Source organism: Populus alba, chromosome 9 (assembly GCF_005239225.2).
Source record: "Populus alba chromosome 9, ASM523922v2, whole genome shotgun sequence".
NCBI classification, from domain to species: domain Eukaryota; kingdom Viridiplantae; phylum Streptophyta; class Magnoliopsida; order Malpighiales; family Salicaceae; genus Populus; species Populus alba.
In genome coordinates, this window is record NC_133292.1 from 5609805 (window position 1) to 5625904 (window position 16100).

A 16100-nucleotide genomic window follows, 5' to 3' on the forward strand; every position below is an offset into this window, starting at 1 on the left:
TATATATATAGTCTTAATTTTTGTAATCAAATTATATTTTTAATCAGTTTTTTAAATTTATCAATTCAATCAGGACAAATTTTACAAATTATTCAATAAAATCGGACTTATACATACCAATACTTACCATTAACACACAAATTTGTCTAAGTATTCTATCATATCCTGTCTTTTCTGTCTTTATTATATTTATTTAATCTACAAAATAATAACCTAACCCTACCTCGATGATCGCATTTTTTTTTTTATGACGCTGGAAAACTAATCCAGCATTATAACCCAACTTCAGTGGCTAATAAAGAAGATATCCTCACTGTTTCACCTTTATATTGTGATTGGCTACTGGGGATCTAAGGTATACCACTCTTATCTCAAGAAAAAACGGCGAGTCATAGATTTTATTTTTTTTGGTGCCTTTTCTTTTCCTTTTAATTTTAGTAGATTGGAGTTGCCATGGCCAAGTACACACGCACACATATAAAAGAGATTCATGCCTAAGAGAATATGCCCTTTGCTTAGGGGCATCAAATCAGCTGCATTATGACGTCAGAATTGCTTATGGGCCGGCCCAAAGGCTTCGATCCACATGGGATGAAACCTGTACCACTGAGAAAGGAGAATCCCTACTCGCCTGGAATCAGCAAATGGGGATATGGTACTTTGATCTGGTGATGGAACAACGGTCGGCAACCAGACATGTTGAGCAATTGACGATTTAAACATCGTACGGGAAATCCCGATAAATTAGCAAGATATATCTGAATGTGTCCAAGTCATGGACATCAATGGAATGCAATTATGAAAAAACCAATACCTCTTCGGGGAGCAGCGTTGTGATGGATTTAACGTAAATTTCCGGCCACTTGACGAGATATAAAATAAGGTAAATTTCCAAGAAAAAGGGTATGTCCTCATGCCACCAAGAAACTATAGCGACAGAAAAAAGACTTTCAGGCGTCAGATTTTTCTATGTAATGAATTGCAGGCAGTTGCTACGCCGTGCCAAAATTCCTGGTACAAGTTCTAATTTCTGCTCTAATAAGAGCATGCGTATACCACCTTTCTAACCGAGGTCTCTACCAAGGCCACCGAAAGACTATTTCCAAGGTAAAGAATTAGAAACAAAAATCAACAACCTCTCTCATCAGACGATAAATCAAGATGTGAAAATATCATCTGATGGTGAATACGAACCGGGGATATTGCTAGATCTTGGGTCATCGGATTTCCATGATCACCCCTCTACCACAAGCCAATGAACTTCCACCAAACCCCTCCAAGCCCAAGCCAGATAATTATGTTGACAACAGATATGAGGAACCCATAGCCCCACCATTTGGCCAGAGGTACGTAGTTGGCACCATAGAAAACAGGTGCAGATCCGATTCCATAGTGTGTAAGGCCGCCCATGAGGTTGGAAAGGAAGGCGAGCACCATGGCTCCAAAATATGGAGGAGTACCTAGAGCACTGGCAACAGACAGGAATGCTGTAAACATGGCACCGATGTGAGCCGCTCCACTAGCAAAGAAGTAGTGGGAGTAGAAGTAGAGAAGAACCAATATTCCAAAAGATAGCTGCCACGATAAACCGAGTCCACCAACAAACTGTAAAAAATGCAAATAGTTAACAGCAAGTACTCCATGGTCCATACTTAATTCTAATGCTATGTTGAAATTCACAAGTTCACGTTTGCATTCATCTTGCTGAGAAGCTTGTTCCTTAAAATCCTTTTTTTCCCCTCCTGTGCAAGTCAACATGCAAGAGGGCCACTGAAGTATATAATAAATATAGGCACTCACTGATAATTGGAAACAACCATGCACAATGAGAAACCAGTAAGAGAGAAACACAAACCTTAACTACAGTTTGGCTGAACCAGGAGATGAGACCATATTTGTTAAGATACCCAGCCATGGCAATGAGGGCAGCAAACCATGTCAAGGTATCCCAGGCAACTGCTTCAGCTAAGCACTCCTTCCATGTCACTACGCCAGTGACAAGAAGGACGGACAATCCAAGAATAGCAGCAGTAACAGCATCCACGTTCAGCATCCCACCAAAAATCCAGAGTCCCACCTAAATTGAGAAGAAATACAGAAATCCTTCACTATTGGAGACAGAGCGCAGAATCAATAAACATGCAAAGCAGCAAGTAGAATTAATGACAGCACAAACACATAAAATACCTCCACTAAATTATGAACATGGTACCCAAAAAAAGAAGCTATGTAGTATATTATTCAAAGAAGTGGTCAGCATAAAGAAAAAGGGAAAAAAAATGTATTTCACATGATATAGTGCTCGCTCAGCTGCCAAAGTTTTGTTGTGAGAATGCATCACATTTGAATGAAAACACTACTTTTGAAAGCAAAGTACTAGCTTTGCATCAACCATGATCTGATGATCATGCAATGGACAACATGCATACATCAACTACTGGCACGTTAATAATCCAATTGACTATATGACATCACAAATCTCTCAAATCTGCCTAATGGACTCTGTCTTTGAAAAGCCATATGTCCATAACATATAATCAAACAGGCCCTCCGAGAAAAAAAAAACTGGGTATGGTCTGAAAATCTTCAAATTTCCATCTAATATCAGTAATGCAAGCACATATAAAACATAAGAAACAGATGAAATCCAAGGTCCCAACCTAGTTACTCTAACTACTCCCCAAGTGTCCTGGAAATCTACTGTTTCCAACTCTGACCAAATATAGGAGCTTTCTTCAACAATTGGAATTCTTGTGAAGACCAACTGTTCAACTACCACCAAAGAGTATTGATACATGGAGAATAAAGCCTGCCAGGATGATATTCCTTTCAAAGAAGCTTGATGGGATGTTGGCTCACAAGTCAAGTAAATTTATCTTGCACCAAAGATTCCAACCTCAAAATAATGCAAACACTCCTTCAATAGAAGCTTGAGTGAGAGCACGAGAAAGCACAAAGAGAATTCCCCTAAACCTTGAATAAGCTGCAAAGTTGATAAATTTAAAAGTTCCTAACTACATTAACATCCCCCGTGCTCATCTCTGAAAACACATGTAACATCCTCAATACCTTACAAAAGAGCCTGGTGCCTAAACTGTTGCTACTTCAGTGTCCAAGAACAGAGTTCCTTTTGATTAAACTTACTATTCTACATAAGAACTCCATGAAGCACAAAACTTCTCCAGCCCTTAAAAAGACACTATTGTCCTAACACTGGAAAAGAAAATTAACATACCAGAATATTCAGTAGATCCAAATCAATCCTCTATACCTTGACCATATTCCATGAACCACTGCCAAAGGTCATCACAAGTTTAGCTGTGTGGAAGGATCCTCTCAAAATGCATATGAGCATAAAAGACCCATTATGGACGGACACTTGATGACTATTATCATGCCAATACATAATTAATATATTCTCCATAATGACTGAAAAAAATACCACTCAGCTAACACTCTTTGAAAAAAGCAGAGAATGCTTACTGCTGACATACTAGTTTCTACCTAAACAACGGCCACAGAACTAGTAGCATCACTACATTTAAACCAAGAAACAAATTGACCTATGCCTTCGCATCAACAGAAGTTGGATTACGCTTACAGTGGAAAATGAGCTCACACACAACACCATTAGAAGCAGAGCCTATTCCATTTAACATTATCAAGCAGAGCCTAAACCATACCTAAACAAGATACAAACAACTATTCCTATCGAAACCGAGAAACAGAGTAAAGGGAGCATCAGCTAATTCAATTTGCGTAAGCATGTAGTAGACACCATTGCACCAAATTAAGCAGGATGCAATAAGCAAAAGACAGATAAAAAACAGAAAGGCAAACTATACCGTGAGAAACAGAGTGCCAGCCATAATAATTTCATTAGTAGACATGGGTCCCATCTTCTCCAACTTCTCCCTAGCCAATTTAGGTGCATCAGGGCTAGTCTTGACAGTTGGCGGATAAACCAAATACAAAATAAACGGAACAACAATCAACGAAACCAATCCAGGCACAATCGCAGCCTTGGCCCAATCCGTCCACCCAATTGTTTGTTTAATCGTATTGAATGTCAAAGTAGCACTCAGAGGATTCGCAGCCATAGCTGTCAAAAACATGGATGACGAAATCACTGATGTTTGGAAACAAGTTAACATTAACCACGAACCAAGTTTATGCTCCGTCCCATCACCCGCATTACTACCACAAGCAACACAGAGTGACTTCACTAGCGGCAAAAATATCCCTCCTGCTCGTGCAGAAACAGAAGGAATCGCCGGCGCTAGTAAAGCTTCACTAAAAACAAGACTGTAACCTAACCCTAACGAAGAAGATCCAAACAGAGACACAAATTGATACGCAATTCGGTTACCAAGTCCGGTTTTGATAAATCCACGCGCGAAGAAGAAAGCGAGTGCAATTAACCAAGGGATTGGATCACCAAATGCGGAAAACGCGGCGGAGAAAGTGAGGGTTTTTGTTAGAACTGAAGCGCCTAAACCCATCAAAGCTACCGCTCCAAGCGGTAAGGGTTGCGTGATGATTCCGACTATTGTAGCAAGAAAAATTGCGAGCAGCTGCCATGCTGGTTTCGTAACTCCCGCGGGAACAGGAACGAACCAGAGAATGACACCTGTCGCGATGGATGCTAGTAAAGGTTTCATGGCTGCTCCTTGCCATGGCGGTGAGGCGGGTGTAATTGATGTTGGTGCGGGTGACGGTGATGCTGCAGATGTTGATGCTTTTACTGTGAGGCTAGAGATTTTCCGGGTGGTTGTTGTGATTTTAGATTTGGAGAATCTTGGGAGTAAGGGAGAGACAGTAGAGAGTTTCGGGAGATTTGGACGGAAAGGGAGGGGATGTGGTGCGGTGGATCTCAGGTGCGTGAGAGAGCGGGATTTGAGACAAGGGAGGGAGTTGTTGAAGGAAAGAGAAGATGATATCAGAGCAAGCGACGCCATTTTGGGGTATGGCGTTCCGGGGGGGTGGGTTTTCAGTCTTCACTTCTGTTCTGTACACTGCACAGTGGTTTTGAAGGGAAGGAAAGGGAAGTTTTGAGAGGTGATTGATTGGCGTTGATTTATATGGGACGTAAGGAGGGGAGGATCTGAGCTGTTGGTTTTTGATCAAACGGTGGATACGATGGATGGAATATACGGGCTTTTTTTTCTTTCTTTCTTTTCGCCAGTGGGGTGAGCTTCGTTAGTTTCGCCCTGGAGTTGAAGTGTCCGTCAGATCTTCCGATTCACCGGCCCATGTTGTCTGTATTTGTGGCAAGGCTAGTTGCTAGCATGCGCCGGTGGAATTGAGGGCACCTTGTTGACGTGGCAGATTGTGAGTTGAATGGGTTTCTGAAGGAACGTTGACTTTTTGGTGATCGTGTACCGTGAAGTGACTGTGTAGTACACGTGGTTGTCTATAACTGGTTGAGAAGGCTTCAGGTCAGCAACAGCGGCTTGTAACCAATACCACCTTGAATTGAAAGGGATTGAATGGCCAAGAAGCTTGGAAAAACAGAGGCCAGAGAATCCAGGGAGATGAAAAGACGAGAGGAGGCCTGGGGTCATGGTGACCACAGAAACACGCGCGCAAAGATTGTAAATAAGGCGAGTTGGATCTAGCGCAGCAGCAGGCAGTGAGAGACCCGACGAAAGAGAAACAGTATAAGGACGGTGGGAGGGGGGAGAGCTGAGGAGACATGCGTGCCGGCAAGTGTGTCAAGTGATGTTGCTTTGATGAGGTTGAAAGGTGGAGGATTGATGACAGCAGTTAAGGTGGACCATTTTTTAGCCGATTTTTTCAATCTAGGGTTAAAATAGCATATTGACTTGCCCAGAGTCACTAATAATTTTTTTAAAATGTAAAAAAAAATAAAATTAAGTGTCTTGAATCTAGTTTTTAGGTAAATTCAAAATAATCTTAGATTTTACTGTAAAGATGAACTTAATAACATGAAATTAGACAATTAAAAAGTCCAAAAGTTATCAAATTTAACTAAGCAATTGGACCAATCCTATTAAGTTATGTTGGCCGCAAGACCCAACATTTCTCTCCTTCTTTTTTATCACCAACACCATTTGAAAGTTACTTCACAATTCTTCCTCTAACAAAATCTCACATGACCCTTTAACTTTCTTCACCAAAGAGTAAGAAACTAAATCGCATATCTACGTCCTAAGATAGGAACAAAGTAATGATGATCATTAAAAAATGATTAATATGTATAATCAGAAGCTGGAGCATTGGACATTTTTATCAAATAAACGGTTGACTATTAGAGTCCGTGGGTGTTTGCTAGTGACTAATCCCACGGGTCCTGAAATTAAGATGTAAGAGGAAACCAAATGAAAAGATTAGAGAGACTGCTCTTTTTTTAACTTAAACTAAGGGGCTCGATATCTAGTGCAATGGAAACCTTCACAACATGTATAATATTATTATATAATGATTATTTTTTAAAATATTTTTTTTATAAATATTATTGAAATGATATTATTTTTTAAAATTGATTTTCTATATCATCACATAAAAATAATTTTTTAGGTTTAGTATATTTATCATATTAGACTTGACTAATAATCGAAGGTCAAACTATTTGGATCTGCATGTTCACTTAACTTTGATAATTATGTTAACTAATATTAGTACGGTTTTTTGGTGTAATCGCATGTCTTATTTGGAACTCCAAACATTCTAACTTCGTAAGCTCCAATGCTCTGGACCAAGTTATAAGAATGGTGCTTGAGCATTAATGAAATTATCACTATTATTTCATAGGAGAAAATAAACCATCACGAAGCATGGATACCCAAAAAAGAAAGAAGAAGAAAGAGAGGTGAAAAGTTAAGAGGCTGATCCCAATTTAATATATATAATTTATTTTTCTCACCTATGGACACAGAAGTCGCTTTGGCCGAGTGGTTAAGGCGTGTGCCTGCTAAGTACATGGGGTTTCCCCGCGAGAGTTCGAATCTCTCAGGCGACGGTCTTTTTTTCCTGTTTTTAATGAACTGACACCACACCACATCACCTCCCTGTCTAGGGGCCGTTTTGGAGTGGTTATTTCTTTTTATAAATAAAATTTTTTTATATGTTTAGATTATTTTAGTATTATTGATATAAAAAAATAAAAAATATTATTTTAATATATTTTCAAACAAAAATATTTAAAAATAATTAATATATATTCCTAATATTTTTTTATTTTTAAAACGTTATCAACACATCTGAATTAAAATTATTATGAGCCAGCATAGAGTTATCCCATTCCCAACCCAATGGGTCAACTATTTATCTGCTTTGGAAAAATAACTCCTTGAATATTTCTATACCAAAACGAAAGTCGAGATATATTAAGATTCTTATTTGCTCTTACAGTCCACCAATCTCTCCTCACATAATTACAAAAAAACAAATAAAAAAAAATTAATAGATAAAGAATTAAAGAACAGGAGAAGAGGTTTAATTCTGTCACCTAAAGCTACATCTAATTGCCCCTATGATCATATGATCTCGAACCTTTTATTTTATCTTCTCAAGTCGGATTTATTTCATGATGAGAAATTAACATGCCATGTCTCAAGAACACAACAGTTTATTAATTTGCAAGTACACACACACACACACACACCAGCACACGACAAATTAACGCCATTAATCGTTTGAAAAGTTGGGTGTCGGAGGCTAACTATAATCATGTTGGATCAGGGAAAAAAAAACCTGACCTCATTGACAGGAAAAATAAACACAACCATTTGCCCAGTGGGCTAAAAAGTCGTCATTTGCAGCCAACAGAGCCTTCCAATTCCCATATCAAATGATAGCATTAGAATTCATGCACAGGTTAGCTCTGCAATTCTAAGAGATAAATGAGTGAGAAGAAGCACTGATCTCTTAATTTATATATATATATAATGTCGGCATTCAACATGAAATGGAGCGACTGATCTCTTGATCTTAGTATACGTGACTATATATATATATATATAAAGTTCTGCATCTAACTGCTGCTACCTTTGCTTTATATTCAAGTCTCTGCTCGCGCTAGCTAGGTTTTGCATCACCATATTTTTTTATTCTTTTGACGACAGAAAATATATATATAAGAGCTCTTCGTTGCTTTATCCTTAGACATCATTAATTGGCTATGGGAAAGGTAGAGTTATAATTACTCTTGGAAGCAAACCCTATATGGGGTGAGTCACCAGTAAAATAGTCATATGTAGAATGAAAGCAAGCTGACTTGATATGCTGATGTTATAATTATGGCTCTAAGTGGACATCTCATCTAATTGATTAAACTTCATTAGAAGAAACCATCATCTTCTCCACAAAAAAAAAACACTTGGAGGCACAGAATATATATAAAAAATCTCCATGTATTTGTCAATTTATGGCACCAACCTACTTAATATCCCACTAGCTAACAACAACTTCCACTCCTGGACTTTTTAGTTGTGTACATCTCACGATTTAGTTAACTTAAACTAGGTCTAGCTAGGTTCATGCACGTACGTACGCACCAACTAATTAATCTCCTGGTCCCTGTCAAGTACAATGTGTGTGTGTGTATATATATGATCTGTTCTCAAGTACAATGCATCGGTGCTCGAGAGGTAATTAATGGCGATCGAAATTGCAATAATATCACAAGGTTTACATACAATAAATGTTTGGTCGCTAATTAATGTAGTATAACTCTCCTGACCTTTATTCCATGCTTCCTGTACCTCATCGGAACTATACATGAAATTGCTAAGTTTCTTGACGAAAAAGGATATATAGAATACAAGGGTTGGCTGATAACAGTATTTGAAGGGTGAATATGTGGCAAGGCCGCTCTAAACTTGAAAAAATATGTGTATTGGGAAACCATTTATTCAACGATCATTGGAAATCAAGGAATGGAAAGGCCGAAACATCTTTCATCAGCTCTTCCAAGTCCCACTCGCCCACTTTTAACTCTTCTGATCCGTGCCATAAGTTCCCCATCTGATCAGCAGCTATGTTATCTGTCTTGTTATTACTAGTGATGTTGCAGTTTCTGTGGTAAAGACTATTCACAGGACTGCTATATGAGTACTTGTCAGTGTTGTTATCCTGTATATTCTGGGTTTTTGCATTTTCCTCCATGCAGCTTACACTCTCTAAAGGAGGAATCTCAACATTGATACCTTCAAAGATCCCTTCCCCGTAAAAACCATGATCAGTACCACTGTTGAGGACCCCAACTTGAGCCATGCATGGTGGTGCGGTAATGGATTCGTACCCGCCTGCACCGCCGTACATGTTTAGGCCATGATCATAATCAAGCATAGGTAATAAGGGGTCCATCATGGTATTTAGAATCATTGCTTTCATGGAGGTTGCTAACGATGACGAAGATGACAGTGAAGGATCCATGTTCATGGAGAAAATGCCTTGTTCTTGCATGGTCGATATCAACCCTCCCATGACATCTTTGCTAGGCTCCGAGGATGAATCGCTTGTGTTTGGTGATGCGTTGGATGACTGCAGATTCTTTAATCTCTTCTTTATTGTTGAATTCCAAAAATTCTTGATTTCATTGTCGGTTCTTCCTGGCAAGCGAGCCGCAATTTGAGACCACCTTTGAAACGGAAAGAAATTACATAATCAATAATTTAGTTTCAAACAAAGTTCAAAGAAGGAGTCTTAATATTCTATTCTTAGACTCGTGCATGATCTGCATGGGTCGAAGATTTATACTACTTCAAGAACGCCGGTGTCATTTTCTCTACTTACTTCAGTTAGCTACACCTGCCCTTGCAATTCCAAGGACTAAAATATCGCTCTACTTTTTTGATGTTTATACGAATTAATAAATGCATGGATGGCATGGATAGCTTGAATCCTAAGACAAGAATATTGATATCTAGGTGCCGTGTCTTCAACTCTAAAGACAAATAAAGACCATTAACTTGGATGCTTGAATACTAAAACAAGAACAGTACTGTTATATGTATTGGTGGGGTGCCTTCAACTTCAAAGACAAACAAAGACCGTCAGATAAGTGTCTTTATCAGCTTGTATACATGTCTTCCATGGATAGCACAAGGCATTTGGCTAGCTGACTGGCTCTGATCCCCAAGTTATGATCTAATCAGCAGAGATGACTAATCCGAGTCTGTGTCTCAGACTTTCAAAATAGGACAGCTAACTGTCCACACCATTACTTGTGGAATGAGAGTGCAAAATTAAAAAAACTCTGGTTATTGTACAGGAATTTTCTAGATTGATTTGATTGCATTTGTTAACTTTGCCTTGAGAAATAATAGAGGCAAGAGCGTGGAAGCTTGACTTAGCGGGGAGAAATAAGCAAGATATATATTTCTCCATAATTAATCTGCAGCAGTTCTCTACTATATTCTTATCTATTAAGTACTGATTAAAGGTTGCAAAGACAAGGTATATAAAAGTATTCAAACCGTTAAAAAAATATTTTGACTCGATATCTCGAAAATAATTTTATACTCTCTGAAAGGACTTGCCTTTTTTCCCCTAGACAAAAGAATATAATCTTGCTCATCAGCCTCCTTGCATCGTATATATTATTGATATATGGTATACGATATATACTTTTCTTTTCTTAGGTGTGTCATATGGCATTAGTAACAGTTGTTTATCAAATTATTTTTTTCATCTCTGTTCATGTATATATTAGCAACAGCCTGAAAAAACTCCAGTATCCCCTCATCAGTACTGTAGAAAGTACTGAGCTTGAAAACTCTCCTGAAAAACTGCTTTGTACACCCACCCACTAAAATCATGCAAGATAATAATGTGTTCTTTGAACCCTTGTTGCTGAATTCAAAAAAGCAGTATACGAATAATTAACAACAGTTAACTGATGAGAAATTAAGGGCAAAAGGTCGATATTCAGGAAGTGAATAGAGTTAGCAAGGGATGGTAAGAACATACCTATTGCCGAGAAGGGAATGCAAATGGATGATCATCTCTTCTTCTTGGGGTGAAAATGCACCTCTCTTGAGATCAGGCCTCAAGTAATTAATCCAACGAAGCCGGCAACTCTTGCCGCATCGTTGCAAACCAGCATTCCTTGCCACGTCACTCCAGCAACCTTGTCCATTGTTTAGCATGTAGTTCATGAGCTTGTCGTCTTCCTCTGGTGACCACAAGCCCTTTCTGAACTTGTTAATATTATTAACGTTGTTCTTCCCAGACGCCTCTGGCTTCCTCATTCTGAGAGAGCCTTTGGATCCTGCCACTAGAAAGGTGATCTATATCTCTTCCCAACTGGTTTGATGTCGATTAGTTAAGACTTTATAGAGTGGCGGATTATAAGAAAGAGAAAGAGGAGGCTTGGTAGAGTGGGCATGATGATCATGATTTTGATGATGGTTGTGAGGTATTGCTTAGAATATAGGAAAGAAAGAGAGAGAGGGGAGTTGGTTGATGAGTCTGAGCAGTAAAACGGTTTGGAGAGGGACGGCTAGAAAATGAGAGAGATGGGTGGTCGTCTTGTCTTTGACTCCATGATCTTGTCCCTTTCCATTACATTTTTCTTCACTCTAAGGTAATCATCATACATTGTGCCATAGAGAGGCAGCTGAAGCTAGCTAGTCAGAACACCCACGGAAGGGCAAAAAATAAAAAGAAAAAAAAAAGAAAAAAAAAGGAGTTTGTTTCATAACTAAGCCAAGATATTTGCTTCCACTTCACATAATCTTCCTACCTCTTTCTCCATGTCCAGCATCCACACGTGTAATTGAAGATAGTGAATTAGATAATAGAGAATATATAATTCTCCAAAAACACATGGAAAATGTTCAATGGACCACTTAATTGGTGATTAATAATTTGGCAATGGATGCACAGGTTGAGGCCTCAATTCATAATAAAAGCATCCAAGAGTAGAAAAGACTCCATCCTTTAAAATACAAATCTTTCATTATTTTCATGTGAGAAATTAAGTTGAGGAAAGAAGAGAGATGACATTTTCAATCACCCTCTTTTAATATCTTGTTATTTAACAGTTTTTCTTATGTCATTTCTAGAATTGCATATGAAAACCGCAGAGCATTTTTCCCATCTGGGAAATTACTGTGAAAGTGGTTAGCTACCTACCCTGCTACCCTGACCTGTGATTTAGGACTTTTCTTCCTGCTATGTAGCTTAATATTCCAGTGTCTTGTAGCTAGAGAAAATCAAACCAGTTTCCTTAACTATCCAGCTTTCCAAAATTAATATTTTTATCAGCAACTAACAATTTAGTAAATCATGTTAACAGAGAAGGGGAAATTAAGTAGTTCTCCATTAGAGATCAACCATGCATCCACACCAAGGCGCTGTACCAGTACTGAGCTGCAGCTCTTGAGATGTTGCCTGAATTCCATGTGTGGATCGGAGTTCTCTAATCCCTTTAATTCCTTGTGATATAAGCAAGCGAGGTTCTTTTCCTTGAACTAATTTTAGTTTTCCATTGACATATTCAATTACAGTACTTGCAAGAGATGAATTAATTAATGATGTGAAATAAAGATGAAAGAAATGGTGAAACAAACAATTGACTTTTTTTCCTGACCTTTTTCCAATTAGACCAAACAAAATCACTTCGCTTCTGTTTTATCGCCAACCAACAAAGAGAAGTACGTCTGCTTTCATGTAAGAATTTAAGACAAGCAGACATGACATTTAAACCTATAATAGGCTGGGAATTCAGAGTTATGGTAGTGATACCGAGGGCAGTCGGCAGCAAAATGGGGTAGGTTTCTCTAAGAAAATCATCTTCTAGAACGTGAGGAAATTATATATGCTTGAATTACCTATCTCATCTGCCAAACTCACCCCATATATAGTCCAGAATTGATGTTCTAGAATGCAGCTGTGATCATATCAATATTACAGCAAATCATTTCTCTTTTTCTATACAAATACCTGTGCATGGTAGTTCAAGTTATAATGGGGAAAATCCAACACTTTTCAGCACTGGGATTGGCAAGACATAAAGGCTAGACAGATGTTAAGCATTATTGGTGGACACCACAAGAGATTGTCCAAACCCAGACGTTAACCAATAATAGAACACGTACAAGTAGACCCCAAAGGCTCGAATGAGCGAGGATTGGAGTTGAGAAAACGGAATATTGTGATGACAGGTGCCATTCATACATGATCCTGTACTTTGTTCATCCTCAATCCTGTGCCTGATCTTCTTTTTCATTGTTTTACCAATCACTCCCAGATTCCAAAAAGGTTAAAGGAAGGTCATAAAGTTGTAAAGTCAGTCCAGAAAAGGTTAAAAAAGAAGTACCTGTGAGGGCCAAACATCAATTAAGTGGGGAAGATGATAGGGATTCTACAATCACATTAAGTACTTGTTGAACTTTCATGTGTGGAAACTTATGATTTGTGGGGGTGTAGGTTGAAGATCCATAATATATGGTGACCTCACCATTTTGATCCATGAAGTTAAAGAACATCATATCGTATTGACTTCAAATAATCTCATGATTACTGTATTTCTGTGGAAGAGAGATTGTACCTTGTACAGAATGGCCCGTCTCCAAATTGAACCAGAAATACAAGTAGCTAGTGGTCATATACAAAATCCAGCCATTAGGGCAAAAAAAGTAATCTTTTTAAAGTTTATTTTTTTGCAGTATATATCACTGTGATATCTAAAGTAAAGCCAGATAATAAATAATGAAGGAAGGGAAATATTGGACGGCACTCCATCGTCCCAACTTCTTCAATGCTTTCTCTTTACTGTTCTCCAAAGCTTAGTCTCTATACCTGTTATGGTTTCTCGTAATGATCGAGCGAATGCCTTTGAGTTAATGAGACTGGCCCAATGAGGATGGTCTTAATTCCAGGTCACAAAAGCAAATTAAGATGGAGAATTAATCGAGGAAGATTCTCAGCAGGACTAGGATATATATTTGATCATTAATTGAGTTAAAAACAACAAAAAAGAAATCCATGGAAAAAGCAGAGATCATATTGGCAGGGTAGTATGCTAAATGAATGAGAAATATGCTTCTTCTTCTTTCTCTCCTTTTAGACCGCTTTCAGTTTGAATAGGAAGGGCAGAACATGATCCCAATACATTGATCTTTCACAGCATCAACAATAGACAGAAAAGAGAATATTTAAAGGATATAAGGCTTTACAACTTCTTTATAGCTAATTAATCAATTTATTATCCGCAGTAGAGCTTAACAAGAATGGATCAATTTATTGTAAAGATAAAGTTTTCATAATAAAAATATTTTAAAATAATTATAAGATTTATTTTGCCTTCCTAAATGTATTGGCGAATACACAATATATTCTTTTATTTGTGTAATAAAATAAACTTTCTATAAAATATAATTAAAACTTATAACATGCACTCGTTATATAACATTGTTATTTTATATAGAAAAATCACTTGTGTGTATATAAAAAAACTTGTATAAGAGTTGTACAAGAAATTTTTAAATTTAAAATCATTAAGTTAACTGTCTCAAAATAGATAATGATATGTTTTAATTCTAATTATATATTGTCTTAATTAAGGATAAAATATAAACAAATATTAAATATAATATGGATTATATGAAGGTGTTGGAGTGATATTCATCTAGAAAAATTGTTTCACCTAATCTTAAATAATATTGATTAGAAAATTTTACACAATGTAAAATAAAATCTGAAAAGAGTTAAATTTTATTCAAAGAATTAATGGGATATTGAGAATAAATATAATTTAATAAAATAGTTATACTTTATACTTTTATGTCTAAATTAAAATATTCTTGATAAAAAGATAATAATTACAATAAAATAATCATTGAAATATTAAGTTAAATCCTGTATGACCTTTTTAATATTTAAAGGATTATGATATGATGTTAAACAGTGCACTTGATTTTTAAATATAAATCAATTAATTCTTGAATTGATTTATTTAATTTATTTAATTTAGAATTATGAGTTATATTACATCAACAATAATAGGAATCATTAATTACATATATAACTTGATTAATAATAATTAATTTTAATACCAGAATCAACTTATTGCCAAGTTCACATAACAGCTTAACAATAATATATAATGGTTCAACCTGAAGTATTTTTAAAACTAAAAACTAGAAATACTGTATATATTATAAATATATATAAAAGGTGCATAAGAGGACAAAATAACCACAATAATTGTAGCAATATAAAGTTATATGCACATTAAAGTAAATCTTAGCCAAATATCAATCATAAGAGATGATTCTGAAAGGCTCAGATGGGATAACTTCCAATAAAAAATTGCCTGCTGTCATTTTTGCATCAAGTAGAAATTGCAAAGGGCTTCAAAATAGAACACCAAGTCATTGTCAAATAATATCAATGACAGAATTTTGGTCGAAAACAATACTTTATTAATTTTTGTATATTTTTTGGATTAGAAAGGAGGATCATTTGGTGACTTTGCAATTAGTTTGCAAACAAATGTAGAAGCTGAAAACGAAGGTGCATATAACTAATTAAAAATAAGAAGATACTAGCAAAAGCATGTTTACGCTGCTGAAGTGAAGAGCAGCAACGTGCTCTCTCCTTAGGTTTCAAAACTTAATAGTGTTGGACTGCCTTCATAAATATTGATAATCCCAGCTTGGCGTTTGCCTGCAACTCCAGTTCTGGCACTGATGCTAACTGATCATATATCAGCTTTCCTAGAAAAGGTAAATGATGTTTCACCAGCTTCTAATTGAACATAACTCTACATAGGAAAATTTGCCTGAAATTTTATTGTTCGAAGGAAAACTAAGCTAACTCTAATTAACTAGAGGTGCCTGGGGCATCAGCTGAAGGTCCTTGTGGAAATCAAGCTTAGACAAAAAGAAAGAAACACAAATAGAAAAGGTCTAAGATCATAACAAGAACTTACATTTTGACAGGAAAGCCAAGCGCAGGAGCATTTTTCGGTGAGTAACAGACAGCTCAACAGGTCATCTGGTCCGGTAGTGCCTTCAATTTCTTATGAATCTGGCACAAGATTGACCAAACTTTGCTGGGAGCATCAACTTGAATATATCTTTGACCCAGATTCGAGAGAACATCCTAAATTAGAGATGCGCTGTCTT

At 36.9% G+C, this 16100-nt stretch overlaps 2 protein-coding genes and 1 non-coding gene across 3 annotated transcripts; 1 reads left to right on the plus strand and 2 right to left on the minus strand.

The window, feature by feature from the left end:
- Positions 1-934: 934 nt before the first annotated feature.
- On the minus strand, positions 935-5462 carry LOC118035130 (dicarboxylate transporter 1, chloroplastic). The gene is made up of 3 exons (XM_035040622.2): positions 3846-5462; positions 1856-2077; positions 935-1605 (listed from the first exon to the last, which is right to left on the minus strand). Exons 1-3 carry the CDS (start codon positions 4956-4958, stop codon positions 1243-1245), a joined length of 1698 nt encoding a protein of 565 aa, XP_034896513.1. The 5' UTR covers positions 4959-5462; the 3' UTR covers positions 935-1242.
- Positions 5463-6900: 1438 nt separating this feature from the next.
- TRNAS-GCU (transfer RNA serine (anticodon GCU)) lies at positions 6901-6982 on the plus strand. The gene has a single exon. It is a non-coding gene; the product is annotated as a tRNA-Ser (tRNA).
- A 1634-nt stretch (positions 6983-8616) lies between these two features.
- LOC118035129 (transcription factor MYB46) lies at positions 8617-11287 on the minus strand. Its single transcript, XM_035040621.2, has 2 exons — positions 10936-11287; positions 8617-9604 (listed from the first exon to the last, which is right to left on the minus strand). Exons 1-2 carry the CDS (start codon positions 11214-11216, stop codon positions 8884-8886), a joined length of 1002 nt encoding a protein of 333 aa, XP_034896512.1. The 5' UTR covers positions 11217-11287; the 3' UTR covers positions 8617-8883.
- Positions 11288-16100: the final 4813 nt, after the last annotated feature.

Excerpts from the sequence above, each read along its gene's own strand:
- LOC118035129 (XM_035040621.2), bottom strand. The coding sequence starts at position 11,216 with ATGAGGAAGCCAGAGGCGTCTGGGAAGAACAACGTTAATAATATTAAC. Across the intron at positions 9,605-10,935 it reads CATTCCCTTCTCGGCAATAG|GTGGTCTCAAATTGCGGCTC; the intron begins GTATGTTCTTAC and ends TCCGTTTCAAAG.
- LOC118035130 (XM_035040622.2), bottom strand. The coding sequence starts at position 4,958 with ATGGCGTCGCTTGCTCTGATATCATCTTCTCTTTCCTTCAACAACTCC. Across the intron at positions 2,078-3,845 it reads CTGGCACTCTGTTTCTCACG|GTGGGACTCTGGATTTTTGG; the intron begins GTATAGTTTGCC and ends TTCTCAATTTAG. Across the intron at positions 1,606-1,855 it reads TCAGCCAAACTGTAGTTAAG|TTTGTTGGTGGACTCGGTTT; the intron begins GTTTGTGTTTCT and ends CATTTTTTACAG.